The following is a 14372-nucleotide window of genomic DNA, read 5'->3' as shown; positions in this document are numbered from 1 at the left end:
CAAGGGTTCATGATCATGGATATCAGACGTCCTGTCGGTTTGACACAGTAGCCTAGCGAGATGGTTATCGGTGCCTGCATCTTTAGGAGTGTGGTGGAAAGTAATTTGGTTCGAGCGGCGGTACTTGCGATGCATTATTCGCGATAGCAACACCTGTACGCCTACCCGGCGTTTCCCTTGGGTGTACCTTATACATTTACGTGAGGCCAGTGGCAAGTAATCGCCACGGCGCTGGTTCGAAATAGATGCAATGCGCAGTTGCAGATGCTGAGACCGTAGGAACAGTAGAACCCCGGGTGCGAGGGGGCTGATTTGCTTTTAGGGCAAACCGTTGTACTCCAACAGATGATCGTGGTGGCACCACGGCTCCTCAACCTCCAGGGGGCGTGGTGCCACTGCCACCAACCGATCGGGAAACATTGCTCTAAGATAATGTCAAGTCTCTCTTCAACGAGAAGCTCTTTCTAACGTTGGTCGGATCTCAGGCTCCAGTCATCCCACCCTGTAAGGATAGCCAATCATTCACCTCGAAGCACACCTGGGATGAAGCTGTGATTGTGTATACCGTATCAAGCCAGACAAATCGGCTCTACCATGCCTGATTCTTCCCACAGTGGGCGAGATGGGATCAGCTTTGGCAGTCACTCTCGTGCCAACAGCTCTGAGGCTGTCCTCAAAGAGCCTACTTTTGCTGCCAGCCAAATCAACTCCAACCAGGAGATCACCGATCTTGCCCGAAGCCTGAGCGCGCAATCAAAGCGGTCGCACCAGAAGCTCCCCTTCACTTCTACAGCGGATGCCTCACTGGACCCGAAGAGCCCTAAATTCAACGCCAGAGCTTGGGCTAGAGCCTTCTACGATATCCGATACAATGCGTCCGGTACCCCTCCAAGAGTCGCCGGTGTCGCCTTCAAAGACCTGAATGTCATCGGCTATGGAAGTCCTGTCGACTACCAGATGACCGTGGGCAATGCCGTGATCAAATTACCCCTGTTAGCTCGAGAATTGCTCAGCGGCAGAAAGCAAAAAATCGACATCCTGCAAGATGTCAACGGCCTGCTCCTCCCCGGTGAGCAGCTCTGCGTGCTGGGACCACCGGGCTCAGGCTGCTCGACGCTGCTGAAGACGATCGCACAGGAGACACACGGCCTTACGGTTAACCCGTCTTCCTCTATCAACTACCAAGGCATCACTCCGAAACAGATGTCGACCAACTTCCGCGGTGAGGCAATCTACACGGCCGAAGTGGATGCGCACTATCCTCAGCTCGTGGTCGGAGACACACTTTATTTCGCTGCGCTTGCTCGCATACCGCGACATGTGCCGGGTGGCATGAGCCGAACGGAGTATGCAACCCACCTGAGGGACGTGATTATGTCAACCTTTGGCATCACCCACACGATCAACACCAAGGTGGGCAATGACTATGTCCGTGGTGTTAGTGGTGGCGAGCGAAAGCGAGTTTCCATTGCAGAGGCTGCATTGAGCTACGCGCCGTTACAATGCTGGGATAATAGTACGCGTGGTCTTGATAGTGCAAATGCTATTGAGTTCTGCAAGACCCTGCGGACGCAAGGTGATGTTCTTGGCGTGACATCGTGTGTCGCCATCTATCAAGCTCCTCAGGCGGCATATGAGGTGAGTACAGCTCCCTAAGGATGGATCAGAGACTGACACATATTACAGCTCTTTGATAAGGTCACGGTCCTTTACGAAGGAAGACAGATCTACTTTGGCCCGGCTCAGGCAGCTAAGGAGTACTTCACCCGCATGGGATTCGTCTGCCCGGAGTCTCAAACCACCCCTGACTTTCTGACCTCCATGTCCAGTCCAGTCGAGCGAATGATCCAGCCGGGGTTCGAGAATCTCGTCCCAAGGAGCTCGAGCGACTTTGCAGAGCGATGGAAAGAGAGTCCTGAATACCAGAACCTCTTACGCGACATAGATGACTACAACAATAAACACCCCTTCAACTCGACCGACCTCGATCTCTTTTCCTCCTCGCGAAAAGCAGAGAAGTCGAGAAACCAACGATTGAAGTCGCCATACACTCTTTCGTACTGGGGCCAGATCGGCATCTGCCTCTGGCGCGATTTTCAACGGTTAAAGAATGATCCCAGCATCAGTGTCGCCATGCTCATCGGTAATTTCTTCGAAGCGATCATCATTTCAAGCATCTTTTACGACCTACCAGCCGACACCTCATCGTTCTTCTCGCGGGGAGCCCTGATATTCATGATGGTCCTCCTCAGTGCCTTTGGCAGTATCCTCGAAATCATCGTCCTATACGAGAAACGGCCAGTCGTCGAGAAGCATAGCCGCTATGCCCTATATCACCCCAGCGCAGAAGCAATCTCCTCAATCATAATGGACCTGCCATACAAAATCGTGAATTCCTTGCTCACTAATTTGGTGCTCTATTTTATGGCGCATCTCCGCCGCGAACCCGGCGCGTTCTTCTTCCTGTACCTGATCTCCTTCTTCATGATGATGGGCATGTCCATGTTCTTCCGCTTTCTCGCCTCCCTGACCAAGTCGCTTGAACAAGCACTCACCCCGTCTTCAATCATCCTGCTAGCGCTAGTCCTTTACACCGGTTTCGCGATTCCAGTTAGTTACATGCGTGGCTGGGCGTCCTGGATCCGATGGATGAACCCCGTGTCATATGGGTTTGAGGCAGTGATGGTTAATGAATTCCATGGACGGGAATTTCCCTGCGTCTCGTTCGTTCCCTTTGGACCGGGATACGAAGGCGTCTCCCCCACAGAGCGGGTATGTGCTACTGTCGGAGGGGCGCCGGGATCTGATGTAGTATCGGGCACTGAGTATGTTCGCGCTCTCTATGGGTATGAGAATAGCCACCGCTGGCGCAATTTCGGCGTTCTGATTGCATTGACTGTCTTTCTGGCTGCGTGTCACTTGGTAACGTCGGAGCTGGTCTCTCTGCAGCGATCTAAGGGGGAAGTTCTGGTCTTTCGTCGAGGGAAAGGCCGAAAGGAACAAGCGAAGCAGGCCAGAGGTGATGAGGAGATGATGCCGATATTCAAACCCCAACAGGACAGACCGATCGAGGAGGCGTCTGGGCAGATTGGTGGAGTTGAGAAACAGTCGTCGATCTTTCATTGGGAAGACGTCACGTACGATATCAGGATCAAAAAGGAAACACGGCGCATTTTGGACCGTGTGGATGGTTGGATTCGTCCGGGGACGTTGACGGCGCTTATGGTAAGTCCTTTCGTCTATTCATTGATATCGTAGGACATCAGACTAATTGTATCAAGGGGGTCTCCGGTGCAGGAAAGACCACGCTCTTGGACGTGTTGGCCAACCGCACTACAGTTGGAGTCATTACCGGTAGCATGCTGGTCGATGGTCGTGATCAGGATAAGTCATTTCAACGCAAGACTGGATACGTTCAACAGCAAGATCTGCACCTTCCCTCCTCTACCGTACGGGAGGCGCTCGAGTTTAGTGCTCTTCTTCGGCAACCCCCTCAGTATAGCCGTGCCGAGAAGCTTGCATATGTCGAGACGGTCATTGATCTGCTGAATATCAGGGAGTACGCCGACGCCATTGTGGGTGTACCAGGGGAGGGTCTCAATGTGGAACAGCGAAAGCGTCTCACCATCGGGGTTGAACTAGTTGCTCGTCCCAAGTTACTGCTCTTCCTCGATGAACCTACATCGGGCCTGGACAGTCAAACCTCATGGTCGATCTGTAACCTGATGGAAACATTGACCAAGAACGGGCAGGCTATCCTTTGTACGATTCACCAGCCGTCTGCTATGCTATTCCAAAGGTTTGATCGACTCCTACTTCTCGCAAACGGCGGGAGAACTGTCTACTTTGGCGAGGTTGGCCAGGGGGCAAAGACGCTCACCGATTATTTCGTCCGCAACGGTGGAGCTGCGTGCCCCCCTGGAACCAACCCGGCAGAGCACATGCTTGAGGTTATCGGCGCTGCGCCGGGCGCGAAGACTGATATTGACTGGCCGACTGTGTGGAGGCAGAGTACCGAGTATCAGGAGGTCCGCAACGAACTGAAAAGGCTCCGGGGGCTGGCTAACCAGCCGTTTGCTGTTTCGGATCCAAATGATCAATCGAGCTATGCTGAATTTGCTGCGCCGTTCTCCGACCATCTCATCCAGGTCGGCCGCCGTGTATTCCAGCAGTACTGGCGCAATCCGACCTATATCTATTCCAAAGCCGGTCTGACAGTTGGCGGCGTAAGTTACACCCATTTTTTAAGACTCATGGCCCTGACCTATTTTGCAGGCTCTGTTCATCGGATTATCCTTGTTGAATGCGGAAAACACCCGACAGGGGCTCCAGAATCAGATGTTTGGTGTTTTTGTCTTTCTCTTCGGGATAGTGCAGTTGGTGATGCAGATTATACCGTCGTTCGTGCTTCAACGAAAGCTGTATGAGACCCGTGAGCGGCAGTCCAAGACGTATGCCTGGCAGGCATTCATTCTGTCAAACATTGCGGTCGAGTTCTTCTGGAATACAGTATGATCACCTCCCTATTTTCCTATCTGCTGACCATGACTAAATACTCCCTCAGATCATGTCCGTTCTCTGCTACATTGTCTGGTTCTATCCGGTCGGGCTGTACCACAATGCCGAATATACCGACACCGTCCATTCGCGGAGTACACTCTCCCTCCTCGCCCTTTGGGCATCCTTCCTCTTCGCCAGTTCCATGGGCCACATGTTGATCTCAGGCATGGACAGCGAGCAGCTCGCATCAGCCTTGGCCCACCTCATGTTCATCATGATGTACGTATTCTGTGGTATACTCTCGAGTCCCGATGCCCTTCCACGATTTTGGATCTTCATGTACCGGGTCAACCCTCTCACCTATTTGGTCTCCTCGTATCTCTCTGCGACACTTGGCGATGCTCCGATGCATTGTGCCGATAATGAGATTCTGTCTTTCTTTACGCCCTCGGGGATGAACTGTCGGGAGTACATGGCTGACTATCGGTCTGTCAATGGGGGGTATCTCCTCAATCCGGACGCACAGGGCAATGAGCTGTGCAGATTCTGTCCCTTGGAGGACACGACTCAGTACTTGAAAGTGCTGAATATTGACTTTGCTAATCGATGGCGCGACTTTGGGCTGCTTTGGGTATATATTCTGGTCAACACCCTGGGGGCCATCTTCTCTACTGGTTGTTCCGCGTTCCGAAGTCGAAGAAGGCAAAGACGCTATAGCTGTTGCTAATTTCGGTCTCTATTCCCCTATGTATATATAGACCAGCTTATAGTTCCGTCTAATATCCTTTAATCTAGCCAACAAATCAATCAACTCAACACTTTATACAGCCTCACTACCTCCTCGTCATTGCACCCTGACGCCGTTGGCTTCGCACACATCAAGCAGTGGAAGTAGTTCAGGCTGACAGTCGTCTCTCGTCCCGACATAGAACCCCTCAAGGCTCAGCGTCACAAGATTCGGCGTTCGCCCGCTCTCAACCAGCCGTACAAGCTGCGCCGGAAGCCAATGCAGCACATCCTCCCCACAGCCCTCAATAGACAACGTCTCCAAAGACGCCGGCACAAGCTCGCTAATCTCATGCAACGGCTCCCAATCCTCACTCATCCCCACTAGATCCGGATACCGCATATGCAGGTATTTCAGCGCGCTATACCCCGCCAGCGACCCAACCCACTGCTCCTCCTCGACATCGCTCGAATCCTCAACATCCAGCGAGAGATACTCCAACGTCGACTTGTGTCGTTGGAGACTCTTCCCAAACGACGCAGACATCCAGTAATCCTCCGAAACTATCGCGCCGCCATGAACGACGCTGAATGACTTTAATCCCTTGCAGCACTGCAGCCACCGCGTCATCCCATCTGCACAGTTACTGCTCTCGAGGGTAATCTCCTCAATACCCGAGAACGCGACCTTAGCGTCACTAAACCGCCCATTCTGTGCGTTTCCTTCGCGCTCAACAATATTGACCGCGTGCAGTTTCCGCATAGCCGGGAAGTAGAAGTACGGGAGGAGCTCGTCCGAGTCGATGCCCAGTTCCGTGTCTGCCCAGGAGATGCATGTTTCCTCTAACTTCTGGAAAGCAGGTACCTCACCCCGTGCCGCCTTCTGCAGGAGCGTGTTGAAATACACAGGGAAATAGGGATACTCGACATCTAGCCTGCGCAGGTTCGTAAGCTGGGGGATGAGAAGAGCTAGCCAGGCGTCTGGGTTCCCATTCCGGAGTGAGACGAGCCATTTGTTTTCTTCGTCGGGTGTTTTCGTTATGGCCTGGACTAGGCGTGTTATGAGCGCCTCGTCGAATGTGAACTCGGGATTGGTGCAGGTGGGTTTGTCGCCCTCGGGTGGTTCCCGCGTGTCCCAGCCTTCGATGCGGAAGACACGCAGGGAGTGTGCGAGCTGTGGCTTTTGAGTGAGGGTGTGGAGGAGGGAGGAGAGTTTCTTGGCTGTTAGGTTTGTCTGGCGTAGGAATATGTCGGAATACATCAGCGGCAGGATTACGTGGTAGAGTGTGCGGCTGGTGAGCATAAGTCGGAAGCTTGAGTCTTGGAAGAGGTGTTGGCCAATGCAATGCAGAAGCTCAATTGGGAGGCGGTCCATCGTGATTGATTTGTCGGACTGGTCTGCCTGACTGGGGTTGAGAGACTGGCAGTGGGTGGAATGGAGTCTGGAGGAAGAATCAAAGTGGGAGAGGAAATGGCGTTGGGTTAGGTGGTTATCCACTTGACGCGTGGGCTAGGCTGCAATCAGATCACTCAAGGCAGCTGGGCTGCTAAGCTTCTTTCGACATAATCTGACCGACAAGCAGCATCTAACCCTAAACCTACTTCTTGATGGTTCAAACTACTGGAAATATATATCCATGGATGGTGTTATAAGGATTGGCTTACTAAGTCAGCGACCCCGCAATGGATGAACAGTGAACAGTGTATCGGACGAGCGGAGGCTCTTCCATCTTGCTGCCCCTGAATCAACTGCAACAATGACCTTGACATGTCCGCTCTGCAGGGAAACATTCCAGAGAATCGAACATTTGAAGCGGCATGCCTCCACCCGTACGTGTACAGACTGCTACAAATGCATACTTCTCACACAACTCCAGATGACGAGGACAAGCCGCATGTGTGTCAATTCTGCAGCTCGCAGTATAAGAGAAGGTAGGTCCGTCTCCAGTAAGCTGCTCGATCGCACTAACTGGCCAGCGATGCGTTGCGACGACACTGGAAAACATGCTCACAGCGGATCTCGGCCAACCACGAGATACCAAAACGCAGTATATCCGGAAAGCGAAAGCAGGCATGCGATGCTTGTACATCGCGCAAGAGGGCTTGCTCCACCGAGAAGCCATGTACTGAGTGCTTGATGCGAGAGACGGAGTGTACTTATCATGCTGCGCAAAGAGGACACGATGTACAAGGACCGGTGGCGGAAACCCCCTATCAACCTGGGCAAAGTGAGAAGGTCAAGAATCTTAGTGTCGGTCCTTCAAACCTGCCAACAGAGCAATTCCGATTTAATTTTCTTGCCAACTTCACCAAAGCTAGGGGGTTGAACGAGGCGTATAATTACAGGTCGTCAACAAAGTCATTCGCGTGCGGTATATTCTCAGGTGCCACTGACGCTGCAGAGGCTTTCCACAATACCACCTCTTTCAACCCATTCGATTTCTTACTAGACGATCTGGGGCCAAATGCATGGGAAGCTTTTAGAGCAACCACCGATTCCAATCAAAATGACGATCAAGCTGCATTGATCTTCGAGAAATCGTGCTATCTCTGGGAAAGTCTACAACCGATTATTCGCAACGCGACCGTGAAGCACCTGACTCTGTCCTTTTCCGAATGGTTTGCCTTTTTCGCGCCAGAAAACGTGACCCACTATCTCTGCCTCTTTTGGACGCGGTGGTATAGCCATTGCCCTATCATTCACAAAGCAACGTTCTCTCTCAATGACTGCTCTCCTTTACTACTTGCTGCCATGGCACTCATTGGGGCATGTATGTCCTCAATTGTTTCGGATCAGCAAGCAGCGAAGGGACTGTTGGATGCAGTCGAAGAACTGACATTTATCCACCCCATGTTTTCGGAAACGACTTCTTCCGGCGGTCCGCAAGAGCATCTACTTCAGAATCGTGAGAACATACAGACACTTCAAGCAGCTTGTTTCATATGTTTGCTTCAGAAGTGGGAGGGTAGTGCGGCGGCTAAACTGCGAATGCAGCGTCATCGGTTTACGGCCTTCGTTGCAGTATGGCATACCCTACCGTCAGATTACTGTGAGACTCACAAATGCAGATAACGCGAGCAATGGGTCTATCACAGGCCATGCATCCGCCGATAAACCTCGAGTCCGACCTGGGCGATGAAGCTTGGAAAGAATATATCCTCAGAGCAGAGATGATCAGGTAGGTTGCCAAGGCTGGAGAGAGTTCTGTTTCTAACTTTTGCAGAACCTTTAACCATGTATTCCTCCTCGACTCTGCCTTTGTCATCTTCCATAACTCCGTCCCGCGAATGGTACTGCAGGAGATGACCTGCGATCTCACTTGCCCGGAAGATGCCTTCCAGGCTGCGTCAGCAGAGGAGTTTACGAAGAGAATGAGGCAACATCATCGCGATCGACCTGCCTTGCTCACCGATTGTGTGCGTGAGCTGTGTGCGGAGACCTCGGACCCCGAAGTGCTTGCCCGGCTACATCACGAGAGTGCTCTGAACCTTTTCACCATCGCTACCGGTGAGTTTTCTACTTCAAGTTTTATTATACGTACTGACCATGCCAGCAATCCACGGATTAATCTTCCACCAGCTAAGAGCTTTCTCACCTCTTCCTCTCGCAACTGGCCCGCTACGTAGAGCGCTCGGCCGTTGGGAGCTAGCTTGGGAGGCGAGCATGGGAAGCGCTCGCGATGTTGCAGCTAACGAAGAAGTCGCCTTCCCTCTACACGCCAGGGAATTTGCAGCACTTGCAAGAGTTCATATCGAAAAGTCACATTTAAGCCCGCAACAATGGAACGATATGTTGAATAAACTACCGGAGCATCTGTCTGTACAAAGGAGGGAAGGTCTAGCCACGTTCGACCAAACCGAAATGCATCAGGTCGCAGACCTCATCCGGGCGGTTGAGCATCTGGACATCAAGTGATCTGGACGATTTTCATGATAAACTGCGAGAGACAGCTCTGTCCAGCGCAGCAACAACGCGACGTAGGCATTCTACCTCGCCAGATCCTCCGGCTGTTTCAGAATCGAGATCGAGGACCCTTTTCGCATCAAACCCGTGCCCTTGTCCTGCAGCACGCTCTAACTGAACGTTGATACCCCGCGAGGCCATTGTGTCCGCTACCGTCGCGCTCTGCCCGAAGTCAACAAGCACATCTTCATCTCCATGCAACAAGATTGTCGGTGGAAAGTCCCCTCTCAGCCCAAACGACACGGGAAACAGCGGTCGGAACTCCACCGGGATAGTCTCAACACCATTAGCCAGTATTTCGCCCGCCAGTCCATCCCGCCGCGTGAGAACGTCCGGATACAGCGCCGCCTCATGCATCGCCCTAATCCACCGGAATCTGACATCTGTAGATGGATCCGCGGGAAACGCATATCCATCTAACACTTGACCATCACCCATCGCATTTTTGATATCCTGCACTGCCCCCTGAATATCCTCCACTGGCCCTATGAGAGGATGGCCAGGCTCGGTATATCTTCTTGCAGCGGGATCCAACATTCAGTATATCGAAAGAAGGGCCAGGGGACGCGGACAGCTCGGGTGAGCGGTAGCAGCGAGAGCAAGATATCCTCCTGCGCTGGATCCGGCAATAATAACACGGTCGCATATATTATTCCCTGCCCAGTTAACCGCATCCAGCGCATCAGAGAGGATCTCAAGGCCTGTGGCTTCCGGTAGCAGGCGGTATGAAGGGGTTGCGTAGGTCCAGCCTCGGGCGTGGCAGGCGTTGATGAGCCAGTGTGGAGGGAAGGTGATTTTTTCTCCGAGAACCTGTACGTCTGATATTAGAGCTGTTTTATCTTGCTATAGATGTGGATTCTGTAGATTTACTAGAAAACCTCCGTGGAAATGCAGCAGGACGACGCCGCTGTCGCGGGCTCCGGGTGGTTTCGAGACATCGATTGTGAGGAGTAGGTCGCCGACGGACTTGAACGGATGTGTAGATAATTGGGAGGACGACATAACTGCTGTGAACCTTGAAGACTGTCAAATCTAGGCTTTGTTGAGAGCTGAGGATGAGAGCAAGAAAGCTGGGGGTGAATGCCGCGGTAGATCCGCACGGGAGATGATAACCGGTGGATCAGCGCCGCGGTGGACCGGAAGACCATATACATTCATCATGGCTACCAACGGTAGACTCAAGCTTTGCGGGCAATCCCCGCGTGAGGACGTGGATTTCTCCCTCCTCCCCACATTATCAGCCGGTTGCAGGATCCGAGATCGACTTATAGGTATAGCAACCATCCCTCTACAGCAGCCATCTTGCCATAACTCTCACTTAACCCATACCCCCCTCAAAAACAACAACCATGACCCTACTAAGCCCACTCCTCTCTTTCATAGCCTCATCACCAGCATTAGCCTTCACCAGCGCACTATGCACCTCCCTCATCGCATACATAGTCTACATGCGCCTCCTCCACCCCCTATCCAAGTACCCGGGCCCTCTCCTCGCCTCCCTCAGCAACACTTACAAGGCATACTACACCTACAAACTCACCATCCACGAACAACTTCTGCACCTCCACAACAAATACGGCCCCGTCGTCCGCATCGGTCCTAACCACCTGCACACCTGGGAAGGCGAAGCCATCGCGCCGATCTACAAGGGCGGCCGGAGCATGGGCAAGAGCGAGTTCTATGACGCTTTTACTGCGTTTAACCCGAATCTGTTCGGGGGGAGGGATGAGGATGTGAGTAGCAACCGGTCTGAACGAAATTGATATATCGAAAGGGGCTCTCATTGTTGGCACGACAGGTCCACGCTCTCCGCCGCCGGCAGCTCTCGCACGGATTCGCGCAGGTCTCTGTACAGAAACTCGAGCCGCTAATCGAAGAACAAATGAAGATCTTGATTGAAAAGCTGCGACGTTATGCAAAAACCGGCGAGGTGTTCGACTTCAAACAGACTCTATCTCTCTACGTCCTCGATATCCTCGGCGAAGTCGCATTCGGGAAACCCTTCAACGTCCAACGGAAGGGTGAGGCGGAGGAACTACGCGCGATCAACGACCATCTACTTCTATCCGGTGTCATTGGAGGATTACCTCTCCAAAACGTCACGAAGATGCTATCTCGAGCAAGCCCCGTGCCGTGGATCCGCAGGCTAATGCAAAGCCGCAACGGACTAAAAGCGATCTGTGCGCGGTGCGTGCGGTTCAAGATGCAGAGTACCTCTGACCGACCGGATCTACTCAAGAGCCTTGTTGAGGCTGTGGATCCAGAGACAGGGGTGCGGCTGTCGGAGCAGGAGATCAACTCGGAGGCCTTTGCGGTGCTGTGAGTGATCCTCCTTTGACTTCTTGAGTGGAGGCTAACACCAAACTACAATGCAGTGTTGCAGGATCCCACTCTACAGCAGGGACATTGACCCTCCTCTTCTGGCACTTGATCCAGAATCCCGAGATCATGGCCGCCGTGCACCGAGAAATCACCACGACGCTGCCTCCGTTGAGCGACGACCAAGTCGCCTACCCCATCTCCGGCCTCGAAGCCTCTTTACCGTATACGATGGCCTGCGTGCGTGAGAATTTCCGAGCAAACCCGGTCTTCACAATGCCTTTGTGGCGACAGGTGGGGTACCCAGCCGGTATTGAAATCGGGGCGCGTCATATACCCCGTGGAGTAAGTGTCCCTTGCCTATAGTTACCTCATGGTATGTACGCACTGACCTGGGAATCGCAGACGAACATCTGCATCTCAAACTACGTCCTGCACCACAACCCCTCAATTTGGGGATCTGATCACGAATTGTACAAGCCTGCCCGCTGGCTCGACGAGAAATATAGCAAGAAAAGAAGCCGCTTTTTGATCCCGTTCAGCGTCGGGCATAGGATGTGTATTGGGAGGAATCTGGCCATGACTAATATTTTGAAGAGTGTAACGACGCTTGTGGCGCTGTTTGAGTTTGAACCTCTTGAGAAGAGAACGGTGGTTAGGGTTGAGAGCCAGGGGATTGGGGAGATGAGGGGGGCATTTCCGGTTAGGGTTTCGTTGAGGAATCTAGAATAGAAAGCAACTATAGCGTATCAAAGTGATTTGTATTCATCTGTCTTGTTCTGCGAGCTGAAACTTCATCTATGAACTCATCTTCAGGACTTGCGGGGGACAGTTGTAGGTGCCTCGGGCTTTGAACGGTGCTAGCCTCTTGAATACATCGGGCCTTGCATTGTACCTATCCCCTGCGCAACTCCATCTGGTCGAGATTGACAGTTATTTCAAGATAGATCCGCGGGCATAGCTCCGTGCGTTAGAGACTGGGGAATTACCTTGGTTCCAGGAAAGGATGCAGTCCATATTGCCAACAAGAGAGGTACGCATTGACGTTCGGACAATCCGTGGCCCTCCAGTTCAGAACCCAACCGAAGCTCGAGCCTCAGGTTGCGAACATCATTTCGACGTATCCAAATACCCAGCTACTCGTGAGCGACGCTCGGTCTATCTCAGCATCAAAGCGCTGGATTCAGATGTCTCTGTGCGAGCCCTTACCCCCCGCACCCAATATCGCCAGTCGAACTGATGATTGCGAGCCGGGTGTCTATTTTTAGGATACTACCGGGTACTTACCTCACACCCACTTTTGAGTCTCCCCCTCTAGTTTGATCCGTAAGACGGTCGATGGTGTATATAAACCCCTCCCCCGTCACAGACCAGAGTGCCATCCACTCGCCATCCATCCACCAAGCACCCGATCAGTTCAATCCAACAGCGGCGGCAATTCTCAAGACTCGAAGCAAAGACAAGACCCAACCAGCACGATGAAGCTCAACATCGGCTCTTCCATCCTCCTCTGCTCGTCCGTGCTCCTGCACCTGGCGGCGGCGTCTCCTGTCTTGAAATCGGAGGCGCGTAGTCTCGAAGGTATGCTAGCGATATCCCCAAAGAGGAGTTGTTGGACTCCTTCTGGTGACCTAGCAATGCTCTGAGCTAACAATCATCCTTCGCAGCCCGCGACCTCCCTGTCCTCGAAGCGCGCGATCTTGGATATCCCCATCACCACGGCGGACATGGCAAGGGTGACCATAAAGATGATGACAAGGACTTCTACGATGAGGGCAAGAAGGATGACTTCAGGGGTGATGGTCGAGGTGTAGGTAGATACGACGACAAGGGTGAGTGGAAGGGACACGGACATGGACAGGTGTATGGTGGAGGCGAGTTCCATGGCAAGCACGATGGGGGACACCACGACAAGCACGATGAAGGACATCACGACAAGGGCAAGTACAATGACAAACATGACGATAAGGGCAAGGGAAAGCATGTTGGCTTTGGGTTCCAGGTTGAGCATGGCTTCAGTGTGGACAAGTCTTTGGGCTTTGACAAGGGGCGTGGGAAGGGTGGGGGTAAGAGGGATGATGATAAGTGGGATGGGCATGATGATAAGCATGGCCATCATGACAAGCATGATGAGCATGACTATGGACACGGTGGCAAGCATAACGACAAGCACGATGACGACCACCACGGCAAGGGCAAGGGCAAAGGAGGCTTCGGTGTGAGCGTCGAGAAGAGCTTCGGCTTTGAGAAGTCTCTCAGCATCGAGAAGGGCAAGCACAAGGGTGATGACAAGCACCACGATAAGCATGACGACAAGTACTATGACAAGCACCACGATAAGCATGACGACAAGTACGATGACAAGTACGATGACAAGCATGACGACAAGTACGATGACAAGTACGATGACAAGTACGATGACAAGTACGATGACAAGCACGATGACGACCATCACGGCAAGGGCAAGGGCAAACTCGGCCTGAAGGGATTGATCAAGGGCCTGAAGAAGGGAGGCCACAAGGACAAAGGCAAGGGCAAGGGCAAGGGCAGTTGGTTCTGATTGCCGGTGGTCATCATTGGCACTCGAAGCCGAAGGATGATAGCCCTGTAGGTGGCTCCTTTTACTGTGCCGGAGTCTTGTCATTACGGCTGAGCCCGAGTGGTTGACATGTAATAGTACAATGAAGTGTGTACTGGGAGGAGAAAAGTTCGGGAGGTTATTTAGTCTTTAGTAGTGAATGAAAACAATTCTGAGCAGGATCCAAAGTGGGTGTAGTAGTATCCAGCTCGAAACGGGCGGACTTGGCGCGGGCTGGGCACAGGGCGGGGGTTCTTGGCCTGAAAAGGAGCCTCAAAGCGCTGT

At 52.7% G+C, this 14372-nt stretch overlaps 6 protein-coding genes across 6 annotated transcripts; 4 read left to right on the top strand and 2 right to left on the bottom strand.

Moving 5' to 3' along the window:
- Positions 1–363: 363 nt before the first annotated feature.
- BJY04DRAFT_195087 (putative ABC multidrug transporter) lies at positions 364–5240 on the top strand. Its single transcript, XM_073712160.1, has 5 exons — positions 364–1638; positions 1687–3225; positions 3282–4226; positions 4276–4509; positions 4565–5240. Exons 1-5 carry the CDS (start codon positions 595–597, stop codon positions 5225–5227), a joined length of 4425 nt encoding a protein of 1474 aa, XP_073568605.1. The 5' UTR covers positions 364–594; the 3' UTR covers positions 5228–5240.
- Positions 5241–6833, bottom strand: BJY04DRAFT_195086 (uncharacterized protein). Its single transcript, XM_073712159.1, has one exon. It carries the CDS (start codon positions 6599–6601, stop codon positions 5345–5347), a length of 1257 nt encoding a protein of 418 aa, XP_073568604.1. The 5' UTR covers positions 6602–6833; the 3' UTR covers positions 5241–5344.
- Positions 6834–6983: 150 nt separating this feature from the next.
- On the top strand, positions 6984–9379 carry BJY04DRAFT_229656 (uncharacterized protein; the record flags this gene model as incomplete). Its single annotated transcript, XM_073719116.1, has 6 exons — positions 6984–7056; positions 7104–7158; positions 7204–8248; positions 8296–8405; positions 8451–8734; positions 8781–9379. The coding sequence occupies 6 exons, from the start codon at positions 6984–6986 to the stop codon at positions 9140–9142; spliced, it is 1929 nt and encodes a 642-aa protein (XP_073568603.1). The 3' UTR covers positions 9143–9379.
- On the bottom strand, positions 9214–10192 carry BJY04DRAFT_220852 (alpha/beta hydrolase; the record flags this gene model as incomplete). Its single annotated transcript, XM_073716984.1, has 4 exons — positions 9214–9300; positions 9344–9669; positions 9763–10000; positions 10061–10192. The coding sequence occupies 4 exons, from the start codon at positions 10190–10192 to the stop codon at positions 9214–9216; spliced, it is 783 nt and encodes a 260-aa protein (XP_073568602.1).
- A 446-nt stretch (positions 10193–10638) lies between these two features.
- Positions 10639–12241, top strand: BJY04DRAFT_229655 (cytochrome P450; the record flags this gene model as incomplete). Its single annotated transcript, XM_073719115.1, has 4 exons — positions 10639–10923; positions 10989–11470; positions 11566–11854; positions 11915–12241. The coding sequence occupies 4 exons, from the start codon at positions 10639–10641 to the stop codon at positions 12239–12241; spliced, it is 1383 nt and encodes a 460-aa protein (XP_073568601.1).
- Positions 12242–12987: 746 nt separating this feature from the next.
- On the top strand, positions 12988–14069 carry BJY04DRAFT_220850 (uncharacterized protein; the record flags this gene model as incomplete). Its single annotated transcript, XM_073716983.1, has 2 exons — positions 12988–13090; positions 13177–14069. The coding sequence occupies 2 exons, from the start codon at positions 12988–12990 to the stop codon at positions 14067–14069; spliced, it is 996 nt and encodes a 331-aa protein (XP_073568600.1).
- Positions 14070–14372: the final 303 nt, after the last annotated feature.

The sequence above is a fragment of the Aspergillus karnatakaensis genome, assembly GCF_047715665.1.
Source record: "Aspergillus karnatakaensis strain CBS 102800 unplaced genomic scaffold BJY04scaffold_43, whole genome shotgun sequence".
In the NCBI taxonomy this organism is placed as follows: domain Eukaryota; kingdom Fungi; phylum Ascomycota; class Eurotiomycetes; order Eurotiales; family Aspergillaceae; genus Aspergillus; species Aspergillus karnatakaensis.
The sequence above is the reverse complement of the archived record's forward strand: the minus strand, read 5'-3'. Positions and strand labels throughout refer to the sequence as shown.

Bases quoted from the DNA above. Each gene is read 5' to 3' on its own strand.
- BJY04DRAFT_195087 (XM_073712160.1), top strand. From the start codon at position 595: ATGCCTGATTCTTCCCACAGTGGGCGAGATGGGATCAGCTTTGGCAGT. The intron at 1,639-1,686 runs GTGAGTACAGCT...CACATATTACAG, and splicing joins CTCCTCAGGCGGCATATGAG to CTCTTTGATAAGGTCACGGT. The intron at 4,510-4,564 runs GTATGATCACCT...ATACTCCCTCAG, and splicing joins TCGAGTTCTTCTGGAATACA to ATCATGTCCGTTCTCTGCTA.
- BJY04DRAFT_195086 (XM_073712159.1), bottom strand. From the start codon at position 6,601: ATGGACCGCCTCCCAATTGAGCTTCTGCATTGCATTGGCCAACACCTC.